Source organism: Giraffa tippelskirchi, chromosome 9 (genome assembly GCF_054371585.1).
Source record: "Giraffa tippelskirchi isolate mGirTip1 chromosome 9, T2T-mGirTip1v1.2.pri, whole genome shotgun sequence".
In the NCBI taxonomy this organism is placed as follows: Eukaryota; Metazoa; Chordata; class Mammalia; order Artiodactyla; family Giraffidae; genus Giraffa; species Giraffa tippelskirchi.
The window spans coordinates 111,364,870-111,382,972 of record NC_137283.1 but is presented as its reverse complement, the minus strand read 5'-3'; the positions used below and the strand labels follow the sequence as shown (position 1 = coordinate 111,382,972).

The window sequence follows — 18,103 nt, the reverse complement described above, 5'->3', positions numbered from 1 at the left end:
CTGGAGACCTGATATTTTGGTTTGAGCTGCAATGAACCTTTAGTAGGGCTATCCTAGTGGCTCAGTGGTAAAGAATCTACCTGCAATGCAGGAGCCTCAGGAAACATGGGTTCAATCCCTGGGCTGGGAAGATTCCTTGGAGGAGGGCACGGCAACTCACTCCAGTATTATTCCTTGGAGAATCCCATGGACAGAGGAGCCTGGCGGGCTACAGTTCATAGGGTCTCAAAGAGTCAGACATAACTGAAGCGACTTAGCACACATGCACAGAGCTTTAGTAACAGTTCTAATACCGAAAAGTGTCCAGAAAGCTATGGGTTCTGCCAAGTGGTAGACACTGTCCTGGGGAGAGAGGCTGTCCTGGGCAACAGAGGGAAAACCAAAGCTGCTTCATGATAGTAACTTAATGGACAGCTCAAGACAAGAAGAACCTATCCATGCAGGAAGGCAGAGGAGATCTCTGTGAAGGAAGGAGATGAGTCATGAGATGGCATCTAGGATATAAATAAAGAGAAGTCTTCAGACGACCTGGAATGCAGCAGCCAAAAGGGAGGAGGGTGGCTCACCAAAGAAATTCAAACATCTCCATGCACTCAGATGGCCACCTGCCCACATGTACCTCCAACCACACCCACAAAGCCCAAGGCTCCAGGGACTATGAGATGTTGTGATAAATTGTCCACCCATAGACTGAAAAAGGCCCTGAGGAAACTTAAGAAACTCTCGGAGAGCTGATGTGACTTGCCCAAGGCCACATAGACAGGGCTAAAATTAAAATCTCCTGATTTCTGGTCCAGCCCACCCCTGTCACTAGAGTGACGAATCCTCCAATGAGAGACACTGTTAAATGTATTCACAAAATACTAGATTCAAAATGACACTCCCCAGATGGTAAAGAATCTGCCTGTAATGAAGGAGACTGAGGTTCGATGCCTGGTTCTGGAAGATTCCCTGGAGAAGGAAATGGCAACCCATTCCAGTATTCTTGGCTGAAGAATTCCATGGACAGAGGAATCTGGTGGGCTATAGTCCATGGGGTCATAAAGAGTCGGACATGACTGAGTAACTAACACAAAAGCCACTATTGAAAAATAAAAGTAACAACCACAGCACGTGCATTTGGAGTGTGGTTATGATTGGGACTACTGCTTTCCTCTACGGTGCAGGTCACTAAATAAACACTGTTAGAAGACTTCCTGGTGGCCCTGTGGTTAAGACTCCATGCTTCCCCTGCAGGGGATGCAGGTTCAATTCCTGGTCAGGATACTAAAAGATCTCATATGCCACAAAATGCAGCCAAAAAAAAAAAAAAAAAAGCCGGGGCGGGGGGTGGGGGGTGGGAGGCGTGTTGTTAGGAAACCGTCTGCTTCACTTGCAGTGAATGCCCTGACCAATCTCTGCACCAGGCATGGTACTTCTGGTCCAGCCAGCCGATAGCACATCTGTTTCTTGGACTGTCTTGGGATTTATCACACTTCACTGACAGGTACAAGAAACTCCCACATTGAGACTTTTTGCACAACCTAGATTTTTCTGACCTGGAAGTGAATCATCAACTCAGGGTAGACCTAAGGCTTCTGTAGGCTCAGAACTATAGCATCCATGTTTAAGGGATGAAGGCATTCTTTCATGTAGCTGGAAGGTCCTCTCAGCAGGACCTGCCCAACTCACTCTAGTCACTGAAAGGGTGGCATCTAACAAAATCCCTCAAGCAGCTGGAATACAGCTTAATGAAATCTACACCTGGTTTGTGTCTACTAAGCCTACCAGTTTGGCTACGACTTCCTCTGCACAATCTGCTCATCAGGGCACTGATCCAGCATAAAGTTCCTCAGGACTTGCTGGACACATCCCATGAATTTCTGTTTTTCTATTTAACAACTTTATTTATTGCTTCTGTGCAATACAGATGCAGCTCTCCATTTTCTACCAATCTTTAAATGGTCATTCTTGCTGTTTTCACATGACCTCTTACCTTTTGTCAAGGGAGGCAGAGTGCATGCTGATTAAGAAGATACAGGCTATGGGTCTAATATACCCAGCAGACAATTCCAACCATGGACTCGCAAGCTAATCATACTCATAGGTATTTTATTTTGTCTATGCAATGAAATGATCACTGCCCTCTAAAGGTTATGGTAAAGATTATACTAGATGAACCACACAGAGTGAATATCTACTGAGTGAATGGTAGAAGGATCACCCAAACTATTTAAATTTGCCTTTCTTTTCAGTTGCCTAGCCACAGAATTGAATATATATATATATGTATATGTTAAATGCAAATAAGATATGTCTTGACTGTATTTTTAAAAACTGGCTACTAATAGCAGCATTATTCACAATCATGCTGGGGAAACACCCCAAGTGTACTTACAGATGATTGGATAAATAAAGTGTAGTACATGTACACAATCGAATATTATTCAATTTTTAAAATGATGGAAACTCTGACACACACTATAACATGGAAATAAACCTTGAAGATCTTTATGCAAAGTCTGTGCTCAGTTGCTTCAGTCATGTCCGACTCTTTGTGACCCCAGGGACTGTAGCCCGCCAGGCTCCTCTGTCCATGGGGATTCTACAGGCAAGAATACTGGAGTGGGTTGCCATGCCCTCCTCCAGGAGATCTTCCCAACCCAGGGATTGAACCCACGTCTCCATCACAAATGGATAAATTCTATATAATGACATTTACATGAGGTACCTCAAGTAGTCAAATGCATAAAGAGACAGAAAGTAGAATGGTGGTTACCAGGGCCTGGGTGGAAGAGGGGATGGAGAGTTATCACTTAATGTGTACAGAGCTTCAGTCTCACAAGATGAAAAAGTTCTAGAGACAGATAGGGGTAACGGTTGTGCAATAATGTGAACATACTTAATGCAATCGTACTCTATAAATGATTAAGCTGATAAATTTAGTTCATAACTAAATTGATAAAATTTATGTTAACTATATTTTACCATGATGTTTAAAAACAAAGACAAAAAAAACTAGCTGCTTCAACTAAATGCTAGTAAAGAGATCTGAGGAACAAGTTACATGTGTATTCTACAGTGAAGATTGTTTCCTTTTAAACTAACATGTTAACATCAATATTCTAGAAGTTACTTTTAGTTGTATTTCATTGTATCGATAAAATAATTTTACCTTTATTAAAATATGTCTGCTATAATGTTTCTCCATCAACATCTTTCCCCACAAAAGGTGAAAAGAAACACATGAACTAACATGACATCTTCTGGGGGAGCATATTTACCTTCCTAATTGTTTCGCTCAAATGAAGGTACAAATGTACATTATTTTATAAATAAACACCTACTATCTGCAGAATGCAGAAGCCTTAGGTGTGAGGAGAAGCTGGATCAAGATGAAAACTTAGTATAATAACCTACAAAGAGTCAGAAAAATCACAGGAACAAATATGTGAGAAAAATGACAACAGTAACTACACAAGAAAAGCTTGTAGATGGGAAGTTAGGTGGGGAAGACAAAGCATGAAAAAAGGACATAATTTCAGGTAATAATATATAAGTCCTATAAAATCACTGTTAACACATTGTGTTAAAGTCCAGCAAACTTTTTCTAGTAAGGGCCAGATAGTATTTTCAGCTTTCTGGGCCATGTGGCCTTCTGTGGCAACAAGTCAACTCTGCTATTCTGAAAGCAGCCTCAGACAGTAAGTAAACAAATGGGTGTGGCTGTGTTCCAAGGAAACTTTATTTACAAAAGCTGGCAGCAGACCAGATTTCAGTTGAGGGCAAGTTTGCCCACTATGGTTCTAGAGAAACAAAATAAATAAAAGGACAACGTGGAATAAAGTGGATTAATGAATGAGGACTAAAATACCCTGAGTTCCTATTCTATCCCCCAGTGAATCAGACCCATGTTCAGAAGTTCACATCTAAAATGCCCCTTTCATACCCAAGTTCTAACTATATCCCAGAGAAGACATAAAAGGCTCAATGGACTAAAAAGTTTCTAGTGAACTGCTCACTCCCACTAAGAATGGGATGATGGCCCTCCTATATGAAAACATTCAGAATGCTTTGATTTCTTAAAAAAATTGTATTTCATATACATATATAAAAGAAATGAGCTAACAAGAGCCTAACTCTTGCCAAGATTTTTTAACAGCTGATTCTCAAGATGCAGAATAAAATCTGGGAGAGTAACTACAAAGATGTATCACTTCAACAGAGGCTCTTTCTTATCAAGACCAGGAAGGTATGAACCATCTATGAGATGCGTAAATATCCAAAAGAAACATATTTGAATGTAAAAACAAGTAAACAAGAAACATGAAGATCACAGTTGTATAAAAAAGAAAAGCAAACACACTCTTCGCCCTCCCTCTCACTTGTGTAAAAAGAAACTTTTGGACGAAAACTCTCTTCACCTCTGAGATTAGGATCCAAGTTTTGAAATATTCATGTTCTACTTTGTGTTATTTTGCACTTTTACATTTTTACCATAAGCATGTATTACTTTTGGTACTAAGATTTTTATATTGAGATTACCTCTAAAAGATTTACCACCTTTGCTATTAAGAGTACACTTGAGGTCTAATATTTTTAGCAAAAGAATATTCAACTTCAAATGGACTTCCACTATCCATAAAGATCACCAAGTAAAGAGAATATTTATATACACAATCCATGACAGATGCTATTTGTGGGTAAAATTTCACGGTAGTACAATACCTCAGCTCCACCCATCCACTTAGGCTCATCAGGAAACTCAGCACACAAAATATCTTCTGACTGATCAGTCCCCAACACATGGTAGCAGAGCTTTTGGTGGAGATTGGTGGATGTCTCTGTGCCTGAAGGGGTTAAAAATGTACACTGAAATGCAGCTGACAATTTTAAGAAAATCTACTCCTCCCATACTAGACACTGCTAAAAAGCTAAGTATCTGGCTATAGGATTACACAATACCAAGTTAATATACAAAAGTTAATCACTTTTCTGTACACTAGCAATGAAAAAGTGGAATTTGAAATTAAAAACACAATACCATTTACATTAGCAGTTCCCAAAATGGAATGCTTAGGTATAAATCTAAGAAAATATGTATAAGATCTATAGGGAAAAAATTACAAAACTGATGAAAGAAATCAAAGAATAAATAAACAGAAAGATACACTCAATATCTTATGGAAAACACTCAATATTGTCAAGAAGTCAATTTTTTTCAACTTGATTTACAGATTCAATGCAATCCCAATCAGAATCTCAGCAAGTTATTTTGTGGATATGGACAAACTGATCCTAAAGTTATGTGGAGAGGCAAAAGACCTAGAAGAGCCAACACAATATTCAAAGAAGAGAACAAAGCTGGAGAACTTTCACTACCCAACTTCAAGATTTATTATAGAGAATCAAGACAGTGTGGTATTAGCAAAACAAACAGATCCAGAGAACAGGGTAGAGAGACCCACATAAAAAGAGTCAACGGATCTTTGATAAAGGAACAAAGGCAATATGATGAAGAAAAGACAGTCTCTTCAACAAATGGTGCTGTAACAACTGGGCATTCCTGTGCAAAAAATGAATCAAGACAGAGGCCTTACACACTTTGCAAAAATTAACCCCAAATGGATCACTGGCTTTAAAACGTAAATGCAATCAAGAAACTCCTATAAGAGAGACTTCCCTGGTTGCCTAGTGGTTAAGACTCCATGCTTCCACTGCAGTGGGCACGGGGTTTGATCCCTGGTTGGTGGACTAAGATCCCACATGCTGTGTGGTCAAAAAAAAAAACTCCCCCAAAACTTCTAAAAGATAACACAGAAGAAAACCTAGATGACCTTGGGTCTGTTCATGACTTTGTAGATGCAACATCAAAGGCAAAAAAGAAATACTGATAAGCCAGACTTCATTAAAATTAAAACCTTCTGCTCCATGAAAGACACTGTCAAGAGAATGAAAAGACAAGCCACAGGTTGGGAGAAAATATTTGTAAAAGACACATCTGATAAAGGACTGTTATCCAAAATATACAAAGAATTTTTAAAACTCAACAATAGGAAAACAAAGACCAAAATAAGAAAACAAATTTTTAAAAAGGGCCAAAGACCTTAACAGACCTTAGCCTCCCAAAGAAGATATAGAGATGGAAAATAAGCACATGAAAAGATGCTCTGCAGCATGCATCCAGGAACTGCAAATTAAAACAATGAGATGCTACTACATACCTATTCAGTTCAGTTCAGTTCAGTCGCTCAGTCGTGTTCGACTCTTTGTGACTCCATGAATTGCAGCATGCCAGGCCTCCCTGTCCATCACCAGCTCCTGGAATTTACCCAAACCCATGTCCATCGAGTCAGTGATGCCATCCAACCATTTCATCCTCTGTCGTCCCCTTCTCCTCCTGCCCCCAATCTCACCCAGCATTAGGGTCTTTTCCAATGAGTCAACTCTTCGCATGAGGTAGCCAAAGTATTGGAGTTTCAGCTTCAACATCAGTCCTTCCAACGAACACCCAGGATTGATCTCCTTTAGGATGGATTGATTGGATCTCCTTGCAGTCCAAGGGACTCGCAAGAGTCTTCTCCAACACCACAGTACAAAAGCATCAATTCTGCGGCGCTCAGCTTTCTTCATCGTCCAACTCGCACATCCATACGTGACCACTGGAAAAACCATAGCCTTGACTAGACGGACTTTGGTTGGCAAAGTAATGTCTCTGCTTTTAAACATGCTATCTAGGTTGGTCATAACCTTCCTTCCAAGGAGTAAGCATCTTTCAATTTCATGGCTGCAATCACCATCAGCAGTGATTTTGGAGCCCAAAAAAATAAAGTCTGACACTGTTTCCACTGTTTCCCCATCTATTTCCCATGAAGTGATGGGACCAGATGCCATGATCTTAGTTTTCTGAACGTTGAGCTTTAAGCCAACTTTTTCACTCTCCTCTTTCACTTTCATCAAGAGGCTCTTTAGTTCTTCTTCACTTTCTGTCATAAGGGTGGTGTCATCTGCATATCTGAGGTTGTTGATATTTCTCCCGGCAATCTTGATTCCAGCTTGTGTTTCTTCCAGCCCAGCGTTTCTCATGATGTACTCTGCATATAAGTTAAATAAGCAGGGTGACAATATACAGCCTTGACGTACTCCTTTTCCTATTTGGAACCAGTCTGTTGTTCCATGTCCAGTTCTAACTGTTGCTTTCTAACCTGCATACAGGTTTCTCAAGAGACAGGTCAGATGGTCTGGTATTCCCATCTCTTTCAGAATTTTCCACAGTTTATTGTGATCCACACAGTCAAAGGCTTTGGCATAGTCAATAAAGCAGAAATAGATGTTTTTCTGGAACTCTCTTGCTTTTTCGATGATCCAGCGGATATTGGCAATTTGATCTCTGGTTCGTCTGCCTTTTCTAAAACCAGCTTCAACATCTGGAAGTTCACGGTTCACGTATTACTGAAGCCTGGCTTGGAGAATTTTGAGCATTACTTTACTAGCGTGTGAGATGAGTGCAATTGTGCGGTAGTTTGAGCATTCTTTGGCATTGCCTTTCTTTGGGATTGGAATGAAAACTGACCTTTTCCAGTCCGGTGGCTACTGCTGAGTTTTCCAAATTTGCTGGCATATTGAGCGCAGCACTTTCACAGGATCATCTTTCAGGATTTGAAATAGCTCAACTGGAATTCCATCACCTCCACTAGCTTTGTTCGTAGTGATGCTTTCTAAGGCCCACTTGACTTCACATTCCAGGATGTCTGACTCTAGGTGAGTGATCACACCATTGTGATTATCTGGGTCATGAAGATCTTTTTTGTACAGTTCTTCTGTGTATTCTTGCCACCCCTTCTTAAAATCTTCTGCTTCTGTTAGGTCCATACCATTTCTGTCCTTTATCGAGCCTATCTTTGCATGAAATGTTCCTTTGGTATCTCTAATTTTCTTGAAGAGATCTCTAGTTTTTCCCAATCTGTTGTTTTCCTCTATTTCTTTGCATTGATCGCTGAGGAAGGCTTTCTTATCTCTCCTTGCCATTCTTTGGAACTCTGCATTCAGATGGGAATATCTTTCCTTTTCTCCTTTGCTTTTCACTTCTCTTCTCTTCCCAGCTATCTGTAAGGCCTCCTCAGACAGCCATTTGCTTTTTTGCATTTCTTTTTCATGGGGATGGTCTTGATCCCTGTCTCCTGTACAATGTCATGAACCTCTGTCCATAGCTCATCAGGCACTCTGTCTATCAGATCTAGTCCCTTAAATCTATTTGTCACTTCTACTGTATACTCATAAGGGATTTGATCTAGGTCATACCTGAATGGACTAGTGGTTTTCCCTACTTTCTTCAATTTAAGTCTGAATTTAGAATGGCCAAAACCCAGAAAATTGACACCACCAAATGCTGGCCAAGATGTGGAATAACAGGAATTCTCATTCATTGCTGGTGGAAATGTAATGGTACAGCCACCTCAGGGCATAGCCTGGTGGTTTCTTACAAAACTAAACATAAAAGATGCAGAAACTATGCTCGCTGGTATTTACCCAAATGAGTTGAAAACTTAAATCAACACAAAAATCTGTACACAGGGGTTAAAAGCAAAACTTGGAAGCAACCAAGATGTCCTTCAGAGGCGAATGGATGAACAAACTACAGTACATCTAGACAATGGAATGTTATTCCGTGCTAAAAAGAATTGAGCTATCAAGCCATAAAAACATATGGGGAAAACTTAAATACACATTAGTAAGTGAAAGAAGTCAATCTGAAAGGCTACATACTATATGATTCCAAGTGTATGACACTCTGGAAAAGGCAAAGTTACAGGGATAGTAAAAATATCAGTGGTTGCCAGGGCCTGGTGGAGGAGGGAAGGATGCACAGGTGGAACACAGAGGATTATTAAGGCAGTGAAAATGCTACAATGCTGGATTCCTATCATTATATGAAAATGCTACAATGCTGGATTCCTATCATTATACATTTGCACAAACCAATGGAAGGTACGACCCTGAGAATGAACTCAGATGTCAACTATGGATTTGGGGTGATTATGATGTGTCCGTGTAGGCTCGTCTATTGTATCCTCTGGTGGGGATGTTGATAATGGGGAAGGCTATGCATGGATAAGGGACAGAGGGTATATGGGAAATCTTGGTACCTTCTACTCAATTCTGCTGTAAATCTAAATCTGCTCTAAAAGATGAAGGCTACTCAAAGCTACAGAGAACAAACTGGTGGTTGCCAGAGGGGAGAGAGGTGGGAGGATGGGCAATACAGGTAAACAGGATTAGAGGTGCACACTTCCCATTCCAAAATAAATGTCACAAGAATACAATGTACAGCACAGAGAATTTAGTGAACAATTTGTAATAACTTTGTATGGTGACAGATGGTAACGACTTATGATGGTTATTATTTTTATAATGCGTAAAAATACTGAATAACCAAAAAAACAAACAAAAAAAGATTAAGTCTGTTTAAGAAAACGGAGGGTTAAGTATCAGTTGATTATCACCCTGGAAATAATCACACATATCTGCTGATTTTGGAGGTTGATATAATGTTGAAGGAAAAAAGGAAGAGGATACCATCACATGAAAAAAGAAAAAATTTTTACAGTACTTGGTGATTGATTCTCCATGGGCTTTCTAGGAACATTGGTAAGAAACACAGGACCAGAATTGCTTAGCCTCACTCAATAAGCCCTCCACCACACAACCTGAGAGGCTGTTGAGGTGTTCCAGACAAGAGGACAGCAAAATTACAGCTGGGAGATGCTGGTTTTCTTAAATCAACCACGGTTACTAATTATAACTATTTCTGCCAATGGAAGTTGAGGTTAAATAATAATTTTCATGCTTTTTCAGAAGTTAACTTAATAACACTGTCCTCTAAGAAGAAACAGCTAGTGATAACCTTTTTTGGTCTCCTGGGACTTGGAAACAACCAACATTTTCTAACTCAGCAGCACTCTTAACACAGGTAGCTAAATCAGTACACAGAGCACAGAGAGCTTTCTTTAGCCAGCATCCTTGAATAAAAAGCCTACTCTTAGCTTCTCCTGTAGTTCATTGGTTGAACTAAGAAAAAGGTACTAAAGTAAACTAATCAAAGGCGGCAAAAGCTAACTGTAGCTGAAAAAGATGAAAAGCATAATAGACTCACTCCGAATTCAACTGGGGGGAAAAGAGAAAAGAAAGACAGTGCATCCCCAATGATACAGCAATTTACGGCAAAGGGACAGCATGTACAGGAGAAAGCACTGGACTAGCCTTGCTTCCTGCTAGCTCCATGGACTGCAAAAAGTAACTGAGACCCTGCACCCCAGCTCCAAATCTTCAGCAAAGAGATGGTAAAACCCACCTGTAAAGACCAAGACAATATGAAAATGTTTTATACCACATGGAAATAAGGAGTAGCATAAAGATGATGCTGACAGCTTGTACCAGCAAAGTACAAGCTATAGGGCCCTTCCTACCTAGGAAGGTGAGAGGTGAAGGGAAAAAAGGGGACCAGTTGCAAACAACAGGATCTCTGTGCAACCGAAGGGGAGAGCACATGTCCCGGAAGTTAACAAGGACAAAAGCGTCAAGACAAATGTGACCAACAGATGACCTGCAACTTCTGAGGAGAGGAAGAGATGTGATTACTGCAAAACTTTATCATCACTCATTAAACCTCATTAAATAAGTAAGTTTTATTAAAAAAAACAAATCCATTTTCTCCATGACCGTCTGGGAGAGAGACTACATCTGTGAAGAACAGACACTGCAATAAAAATGGTTCCAATTTTTCACAGTTCCCTGTATTTGTTTCCCCACCCTTTTGGCCCTTGCTTCGGCCAAAAGAAAGCAGTGAAGTGATGTTCCAGGAGCAAGTCCAGGTTTCAAGGAGGCCATGCCTTTCGGCTCTCTCTTGGAGAGCTGTTGTGCACACAAGCCCGGGCTGGCCTGCTAGAGGGTGGGAGACCACAAGGAGCTTCATGGGGGCCCCAGACATGTTCAACCGACTGGCAGCTAATCACAGGTACATGACAGAACTCAGCTACACCCAGAACCGCCTGGCCAATTTGCAGACTCACGAGCAAAAATAAAAGTTTTGGCAGGATCTGTTACACAACAATGGTAACAGGTACAACGTCCTTCATGGAAACATGGTTCTAGACCAAGGAACCTCTATGTAGGATCTAGCTTCTTCTCTATGTGGAGACACACTTCATTTCATGAAAAAGGTGCTTCATCTGAAGTTTCAACCTACCATCACTTTTCCCATCCTGCTGCGGGTATGCGTTGTAGAACATCCCCTTCCCGTCATGGGTCCAGGCCATACAACTGAACTTGACTCTTTCAAGCACATCTGGAAGCTCTTTGGCACCATCGACTTTCATGAACTTGATGGTCACCCAGTCGGAGCCGCTGGCACTCAGACCATAGGCAAAATATTCACCATCCTCACTGAATGCATAGCCTAAGGGACACACGAGAAATTGTCAGTGAACATGGGAACACAACTCCCAGCCTTGCCCACTGTCCACCACGCTGACAAGGGTTTCTCTGTCACATATGGAGGCAGAAAGCAGCAACAGGAGGAGCAGGCAACCGGTAATGAGAACTCTTGGGGCTCACCCAGGACTTGCAGGGATTTGTCTTATGACCCTGGACAAATTCCCTAACCTCTCCAGGTCTTAGTTTCTTCATCTGTAAAATGACGTACCGAATTATATGACCACCAGGATGCTTCCATTTAAAAATTTCTATAATTCAATAAGTAGTTCATTTCAAAGCAGAGCTCATCTGGGATTTCAGCATATTTTATTTATATTCAGAGGGAGGAGAAAGGGAGGAAGGAAACTGCTTCTAGAGTAATGACTGAATGTAACAGAACTAAACTGGAGCCATTATCTAATTTTTGGAATGGATTTCAAACTACTTGAAATCACTCCTTACTACCTCATTTTCTGAGAATTGCTAGCATGCAAGGATTAACATCCACACCACCTGACAACCAAAAGTCCAGGTAAATGAAGCCTGAGGGTTTGCAATGAAGACTCATGCAGTGCATATTCCAAAAGTGACAGTGAAAAATAAGGAAAGCAACACCGATGATGGACTAATGCACTATGTTCCACTCTCTGGGGCCGTCACAGACAGAATGTCCTAACCACTGTGGAATGTTTCTTGACAAATGTTTATGTTTCTGTTGGCTTTTATGATCATAAAGAATGTGTAATATTGGGTACCAGAGATGCCCTCTTATGATGTCTGCCAACCTTCACTGGAGGCTGAAAATCATCCTAAGAAATCAAACTATTTTCAGGGGTTTCCTACTATTTTGAAAGGAACTTCTATGAGTGAAAAATAGTTAAAATTTCATAAAACCTATTTATTAATCACTTATAATTCCTATAAAGCATCCAGGCTCATATGTATATAAATACAGAAAAGGGTCAAGAAAGTAATGGAGTAAATATTCATCTTTTAGTCTGCATAAATTATATATAATTTAAAAAATTTCAGGGAAAATGCAAATAAAATATGTTGACTTTAAAATGTATATTTTTAAAAAATCATACACTATGAAAAGAATCTGAATGTCTGTTCTTGTGTTAGTCACTCAGTTGTGTCCAACTCTTTGAAACCCCATGGATTGTACTTGCCAGGCCCCTCTGTCCATGGGATTCTCCAGGCAAGAACACTGGAGTGGGTTGCCATTTCCTTCTCCAATAATACGGTCTGAAGACTGAGACCAAGTTCCATGTCTAATGTACCATGTTATCCATCGGGGCCTGTACATGACAAACATTACAGAAAGGAGTTTTTGGAATGTATTATTGAAGTGAAAAATAAGACCCTGTTATAATGAAGTCCTTCTGGGTGAGTTGCAAGACAGACTTGGGTTAAAATGAAGTGAGTTTCTATTTAGAGTATATTACTGCACAGTATCAGTGTGTTAAACTCTTTCACAACTCCAAGATCAAATTCAACGATGAATACTCACAAAAAACTTGCTGGTGTCTTATTTCCAATACTGATTATGATTACTCTCAGTACTAATTAGACTAAGGATCATCATTTACATATACAGCCTAGTGGGGGAGAGGAGGAGGAAGCACTAAATGACTGACTGACTTTATAAAGGGGTCTTCGCCCACATCTGCTGAAACAGGGCTCTTTAATTCCCATCTAATCGATTACAGGACTTCAGAGTTCCAACTGCTTAATTTTGTAGGGCTGAATCTACACTTGTGCTTGTTCAAAAATAGAACATGCTGAGCCAACTCGACTAAACATCTAGAATACTAGTCAGTGATGATTCTCGAGTGTACAATTTTTAAACCATAGATACAGTGTATAGACAATATTCATACCCTAAAGTTGGGTGTTTATGGCACAAAGCTGAGGTAATCTTATTGACTCTGGAGGTTATCTTGGGGGAAGTTACTTAGGAGACATACAGCAGCTAAATACATATTTTTGCATAGAGCAAAACTTATTCCTTCAGTTTTTAAACTTGCATCCTCAGGGGACAAAGCATCAAGTTGTCTAATTTCTACAAGACTGTGTTTTATACTTTTAATCCTAACATCTTAACAATCAACTAAATTTTAAAACTCATCACTTTTTCTTGTCAAGGAAGTAGACTTCATATTCTTTCCTGTTTTACATGTACAGTTAAAACATTCTTTGTAGAACTTAAATTTCTTATAGAAGAGAATTAATTTTTTTTCCAAATACAGATAGGTCTCAGAGATGCTATAGGAAGTGGTGATGATACTTCAAGATCCCAGAAGCCCTAGAAACTAATTTAGGTCCAGTGTGAATTATTCTCTAGTTCTGCTTCATGCTGTCAGAAGGTGTGACCACTCATGTGTTCTAAATAGACTGTGCCGAAATCAGCTTTCCTGACACTGCATGTGCGTCTGTTCCACAATATGGTTCACACTCTGTCTGGTCTCTCAGAGGTGGGACGACTGCACCCACATCAAAGCTGTCAGCGTGGGCCCCAGGACTCCCGCAGGCCTGGCTATGGAGCCCTTACCTCGGAGTGCCACTGTGCCATCATCGGAGAGTATGTTGGGGTCGAGGAACACTCTGGCTTCACCTTCTAAAGAATCTTGTACATATAATACTCGTTGGTTCTGCAAACCTGTATTGTAAAAATAGAAGTACCTGGGGGACAGAGACGGTCTTTATTTAGTTGTGGAGTAAAACCAAACACATAAAAACAAAAGGAAAAACAACATACAAAGGTACAATTGCACATAGGCTGTGCCAGAGGACTAGAGTGGATGGTCCCACCAGCTCCCTGTACCTAGAATTTGTTACTTGAATTGCTTTAGGTATTAAAATAATTCACTGTGATTCTGCACATCAGCTAAATAAAGTCTGTTTTATATGCTAAAATGAAAACTGATATTCAGTAAAGCAGGAACTTTTTCTTTTCAATGGAGAAGACAGCAGATTTGCTAAAATGTACCAGTTCCCTTCTTTAGTCATGCTTCTAGGGCAAGGGGTGGGCAAACCTTTTCTGTAATGAGCAAGACTGCAAATTATTTAGGCTTTGGGCACCATACAGACTCAATCCTGCAGTTGTGGCACAAAAGCAGCCATGAATAACACACAAGCAAATGACCATGGCTGTGTGCCATTTAAAGTTCATTTGCAAAATAGGAGGTGGACGAGGCTTGGCACGCAGAGCATACTTTGCTGATCCCTGTGTCGGGGGAGTCTAATAATTTCTAAAGTAAATCTGTGGCAGTGGTTCCAAAAAGACTTAAAAGCCGAACAAGAGGCTATGTTTTAAGTGAGTGTCAGAGGGAAAGGAACAAGAGAGGTGAATTAATGGGTGCTCCCTCCTGGCCTACTGCCATTCTTGGATGGAAGAAATGCATCTAATAAAGTCTTTTCATGTAGTATAAGCCAAAGAGGATTAATTTTAGAGGCAAATAAATCTCCACTGCTGTCTATGAATCATGCTATCTCACCAATTACTAGCCACAAGACAATTACTTCCTACAGTCTAGTTTCATCCTAGGACACATCTCTGCTAAATTTCTTAGTCCTTCTTTTAAGAATGTGGACAACAGACCAAAAAAATACTATTTTCATAGTCAAGCATAGAAATGAGCTGATTTTATAATGTTTATAAAGTTTATAAACTGGTAAGTTATTTGGAATTTGTACTGTAAAATTTAAGAAAGTATTAGATTAGATAAGCAAAAAGAAAATGAAATGAAAGGAAATTTACATACCTTTTCCCTTTCTTAAAGTGGCAGCTATACTTGGGATAGTCATACAATTCAGTCATTCTCTCTTTGTATAAACCTCTAATAGGACACTGCTCAAGAAATGGCACAGTAATCTTGTTCTGGGCCTCCACGAAAGCCTGGAGAGAAAATTTAAATGAACAAAGCATGTCAGATATAAAATTTTCCACATGGAGTATTATCCATTAATATTACCAGCCAAGATTCAGCAATTTCACTCCCGGGACTATATCCTAAGGAGACAAAAACATTATGTTGAGGAGACATCTGCACCCCCATGTTGACAGCAGCATTATTTACAATAGTCACAACATGGAAACAACCAAAGCGTCCACTGACAGATGAATGAATAAAGAAAATGTGGAATACATATAGACAAGTATAATTCAGTCGTAAAAAAAAGTAGGAAATTCTGCCATTTGTGACAACACGGATGGAACTTGAGGACATTAAGTCTAATGGAGAAAGACAAATACTGCATGATCTCACTCATATGTTGACTAATTTTAAAAAAAAAACCAAAATCTACAAACTCACAGAAAAATCAGATTTGTAGTTACCAGAGGCAGGAAGGAGATAAGGCAAGTGGGAACTGAATGAAGGTGGTCAAAAGGCACAAACTTCCAGTTATAAGATAACTAAGTACTAGGTATGTAATGCACAACATGACAAGTACAACGGACACTGCTTTAAGAGATATTAAAGCTGTCAAAAGAGAATAAAATCCTGAATTCTCATCCCAAGGAAAAAAATTTTTTTTTCTTTCTTTTGCTATCTGAATGAGTTGATGGATGTCAACTAAACTTGTCCTGGTGATCATTTCATGATACATGTAGATTAAATCATTATGCTGTACACCTTAAACTTACACACTGCTGTACATCAACTATATCTCAATAAAACCAGGAAAAAAGATTTTTAAACAATATATCAGCAAAAGCATACTCTCCCTCAATAAATAACAGTAATACTCACATGGCACTCTGTACCAAGCAAGTATTAACTCATTTAGAACTCATATTCCAACGGAGAAGGTTCTTTTTCAGCCCAACTTTCTGGATGGGGAGAGTGAGTCTTAGAGTGGTTCAAAAGGTGATGAACATCACGCAGCAGGGAAGTGGCAGAGCCAGCTCTTGAATCTGCTCTCAATGAACACACTAGACCACGGCTTAGATCACAGGCTGTCAAGAGAGGGCACTCACCCCAGGCCAAGGATCCCGGCTTCTCAGCAGCCAGTGATCCCCAGATATCAGATAAAAAGAAACCAAACTAGAGATACAAGCTAGAGACATCCAGGTACTAGCTTATCAATTTTGTTTTTGACAATTTTTCCAAGACCTACTACCCTTGTCAACTCGAGAACTTTGCTAAATGTTGAAACTATAGAATATTAAAAAAAAATTGGAAAGTGGGTGGCACTGAGTAAGTTTATTGACAACAATGATTTGTAAGAAAAGCAAGAGGTAGCCTCAGGAGGTCAGGAGAAGTGACAGTTTCTACAACAGATCAGGTGTATCCAAGCTTAGCCTGTTTATAACTAAGCAGTCAGAAAGTTTATAATACTGTAATAATACTGTAATACTATAAAATCTGGGCTTCATAATAATTCACATCTGGTTATTAGAAATGAAGCATGAGTAAATGTATCAGCTCAATTGAAGGTTGAATCAGATGTCTGTGCAAAGGCAAACCATTTTGATAGGAGAAAACTTCAGGAAATTAACAACTTACTATATTTGGAATGGCACACAAAAAATGCATTATTGTCAGAGTTCATCCAGACCTAAGGACCCACCCAGCTCAAAATGGTCTTTAAATGGGCTCTCCTACACAAAGCACTGACCCCACGCTGGAGAACCACGATTCTGTGCTGAGAGAAAGCTGCTCTAAAACTCAAGGTTTATAATGTGCTTGAAAACAAGTGGGAAAGAATATGAGGTATGAATACAATGATTAACAAGAGTTTTGCAAGAGGATCAATTCAAGAGAAATAAAACTGTTACGGGTCACATTTCTCATTTCATTCAAACAGAAAATAAAACTGAGTCCCACAGAAATAGGGATCGGTAAACCTCACCATGGCCTGCTCTCCTATGGTACTCGAGCTTAGAATAGGTTTATATTTTTAACAGCTGGGTACAGGCAGGGGTGGAAAACCTAACAGTGACCTGGGTGACTCACATCATCTAAAATATTTCCTATGTGGCCCTTTAAAGGAAGTTTGCTGACTCCACTCTATCTCATTACAAAGTGTCCACAAAGATACTTTTTGCTTTTTAGTTACAAAATCGATGCACAGCTGCGAAGCCACAAGGGGCAGTACTCTGAGGTGGGGTGGGGTGGGGGTGTGGTGTGGTGTAGTGTGGTGTGTTGTGTGTGTGTTGGCACTCTGGGGGTTGTAGTGTGTGTGTAGCATTCTGGGGGGGTAGGTGGTTGAGGGGTGTGTGTGCACAGCACTCTCGGGGGATTGGGGTGGTGGGTGTGTGTGTTAGTCACTCAGTCCTGTCTGACTCTTTGCAACCCCATAAACCATAGCCCGCCAGGCTCCCCTGTCCATGGGATTCTCCAAGCAAGAATACTGGAGTGGGTTGCCATTTCCTTCTCCAGGGGATCTTACTGACCCAGGGATCAAACCCAGGTCTTCTGCATTGCAGGCAGATTCTTTACTGTCTGAGCCACCAGGGAAGCAAAAGCATTACCTGATTTCATGGCTGAAGTAAACTGGACCTTTTGACACGACCTTCCCTCCTGTCCCTGGGCTCAGTCCACTGAGCTCCCCTCCCAGCCTTTGTCTCTGCTGGGTCACCTGCCTGCATTGTCCATCCCCCCATCTCTGTGGGAGGTGGGAGCCTGAGCATCTCCAGCCCCAT

The 18,103-nt window shown here is 40.3% G+C and overlaps 1 protein-coding gene across 4 annotated transcripts in view; it reads right to left on the bottom strand.

Annotated features, from left to right (window-relative positions):
• PREP (prolyl endopeptidase) overlaps positions 1-18,103 on the bottom strand; it is a 135,962-nt gene that overhangs the window by 95,565 nt on the left and 22,294 nt on the right. For all 4 annotated transcript variants that reach the window (XR_014065179.1, XM_081529322.1, XM_081529323.1 and 1 more), the window contains 4 exons: positions 15,219-15,352; positions 14,006-14,136; positions 11,225-11,434; positions 4,708-4,829 (listed from right to left, as the gene is read on the bottom strand). Coding sequence is in view for 3 of the 4 variants with exons in the window: in XM_081529323.1 (XP_081385449.1) it covers positions 4,708-4,829; positions 11,225-11,434; positions 14,006-14,136; positions 15,219-15,352 (597 nt within the window). In the remaining variant the exon portion in view is untranslated. The remainder of the gene's footprint in view (positions 1-4,707; positions 4,830-11,224; positions 11,435-14,005; positions 14,137-15,218; positions 15,353-18,103) is intronic.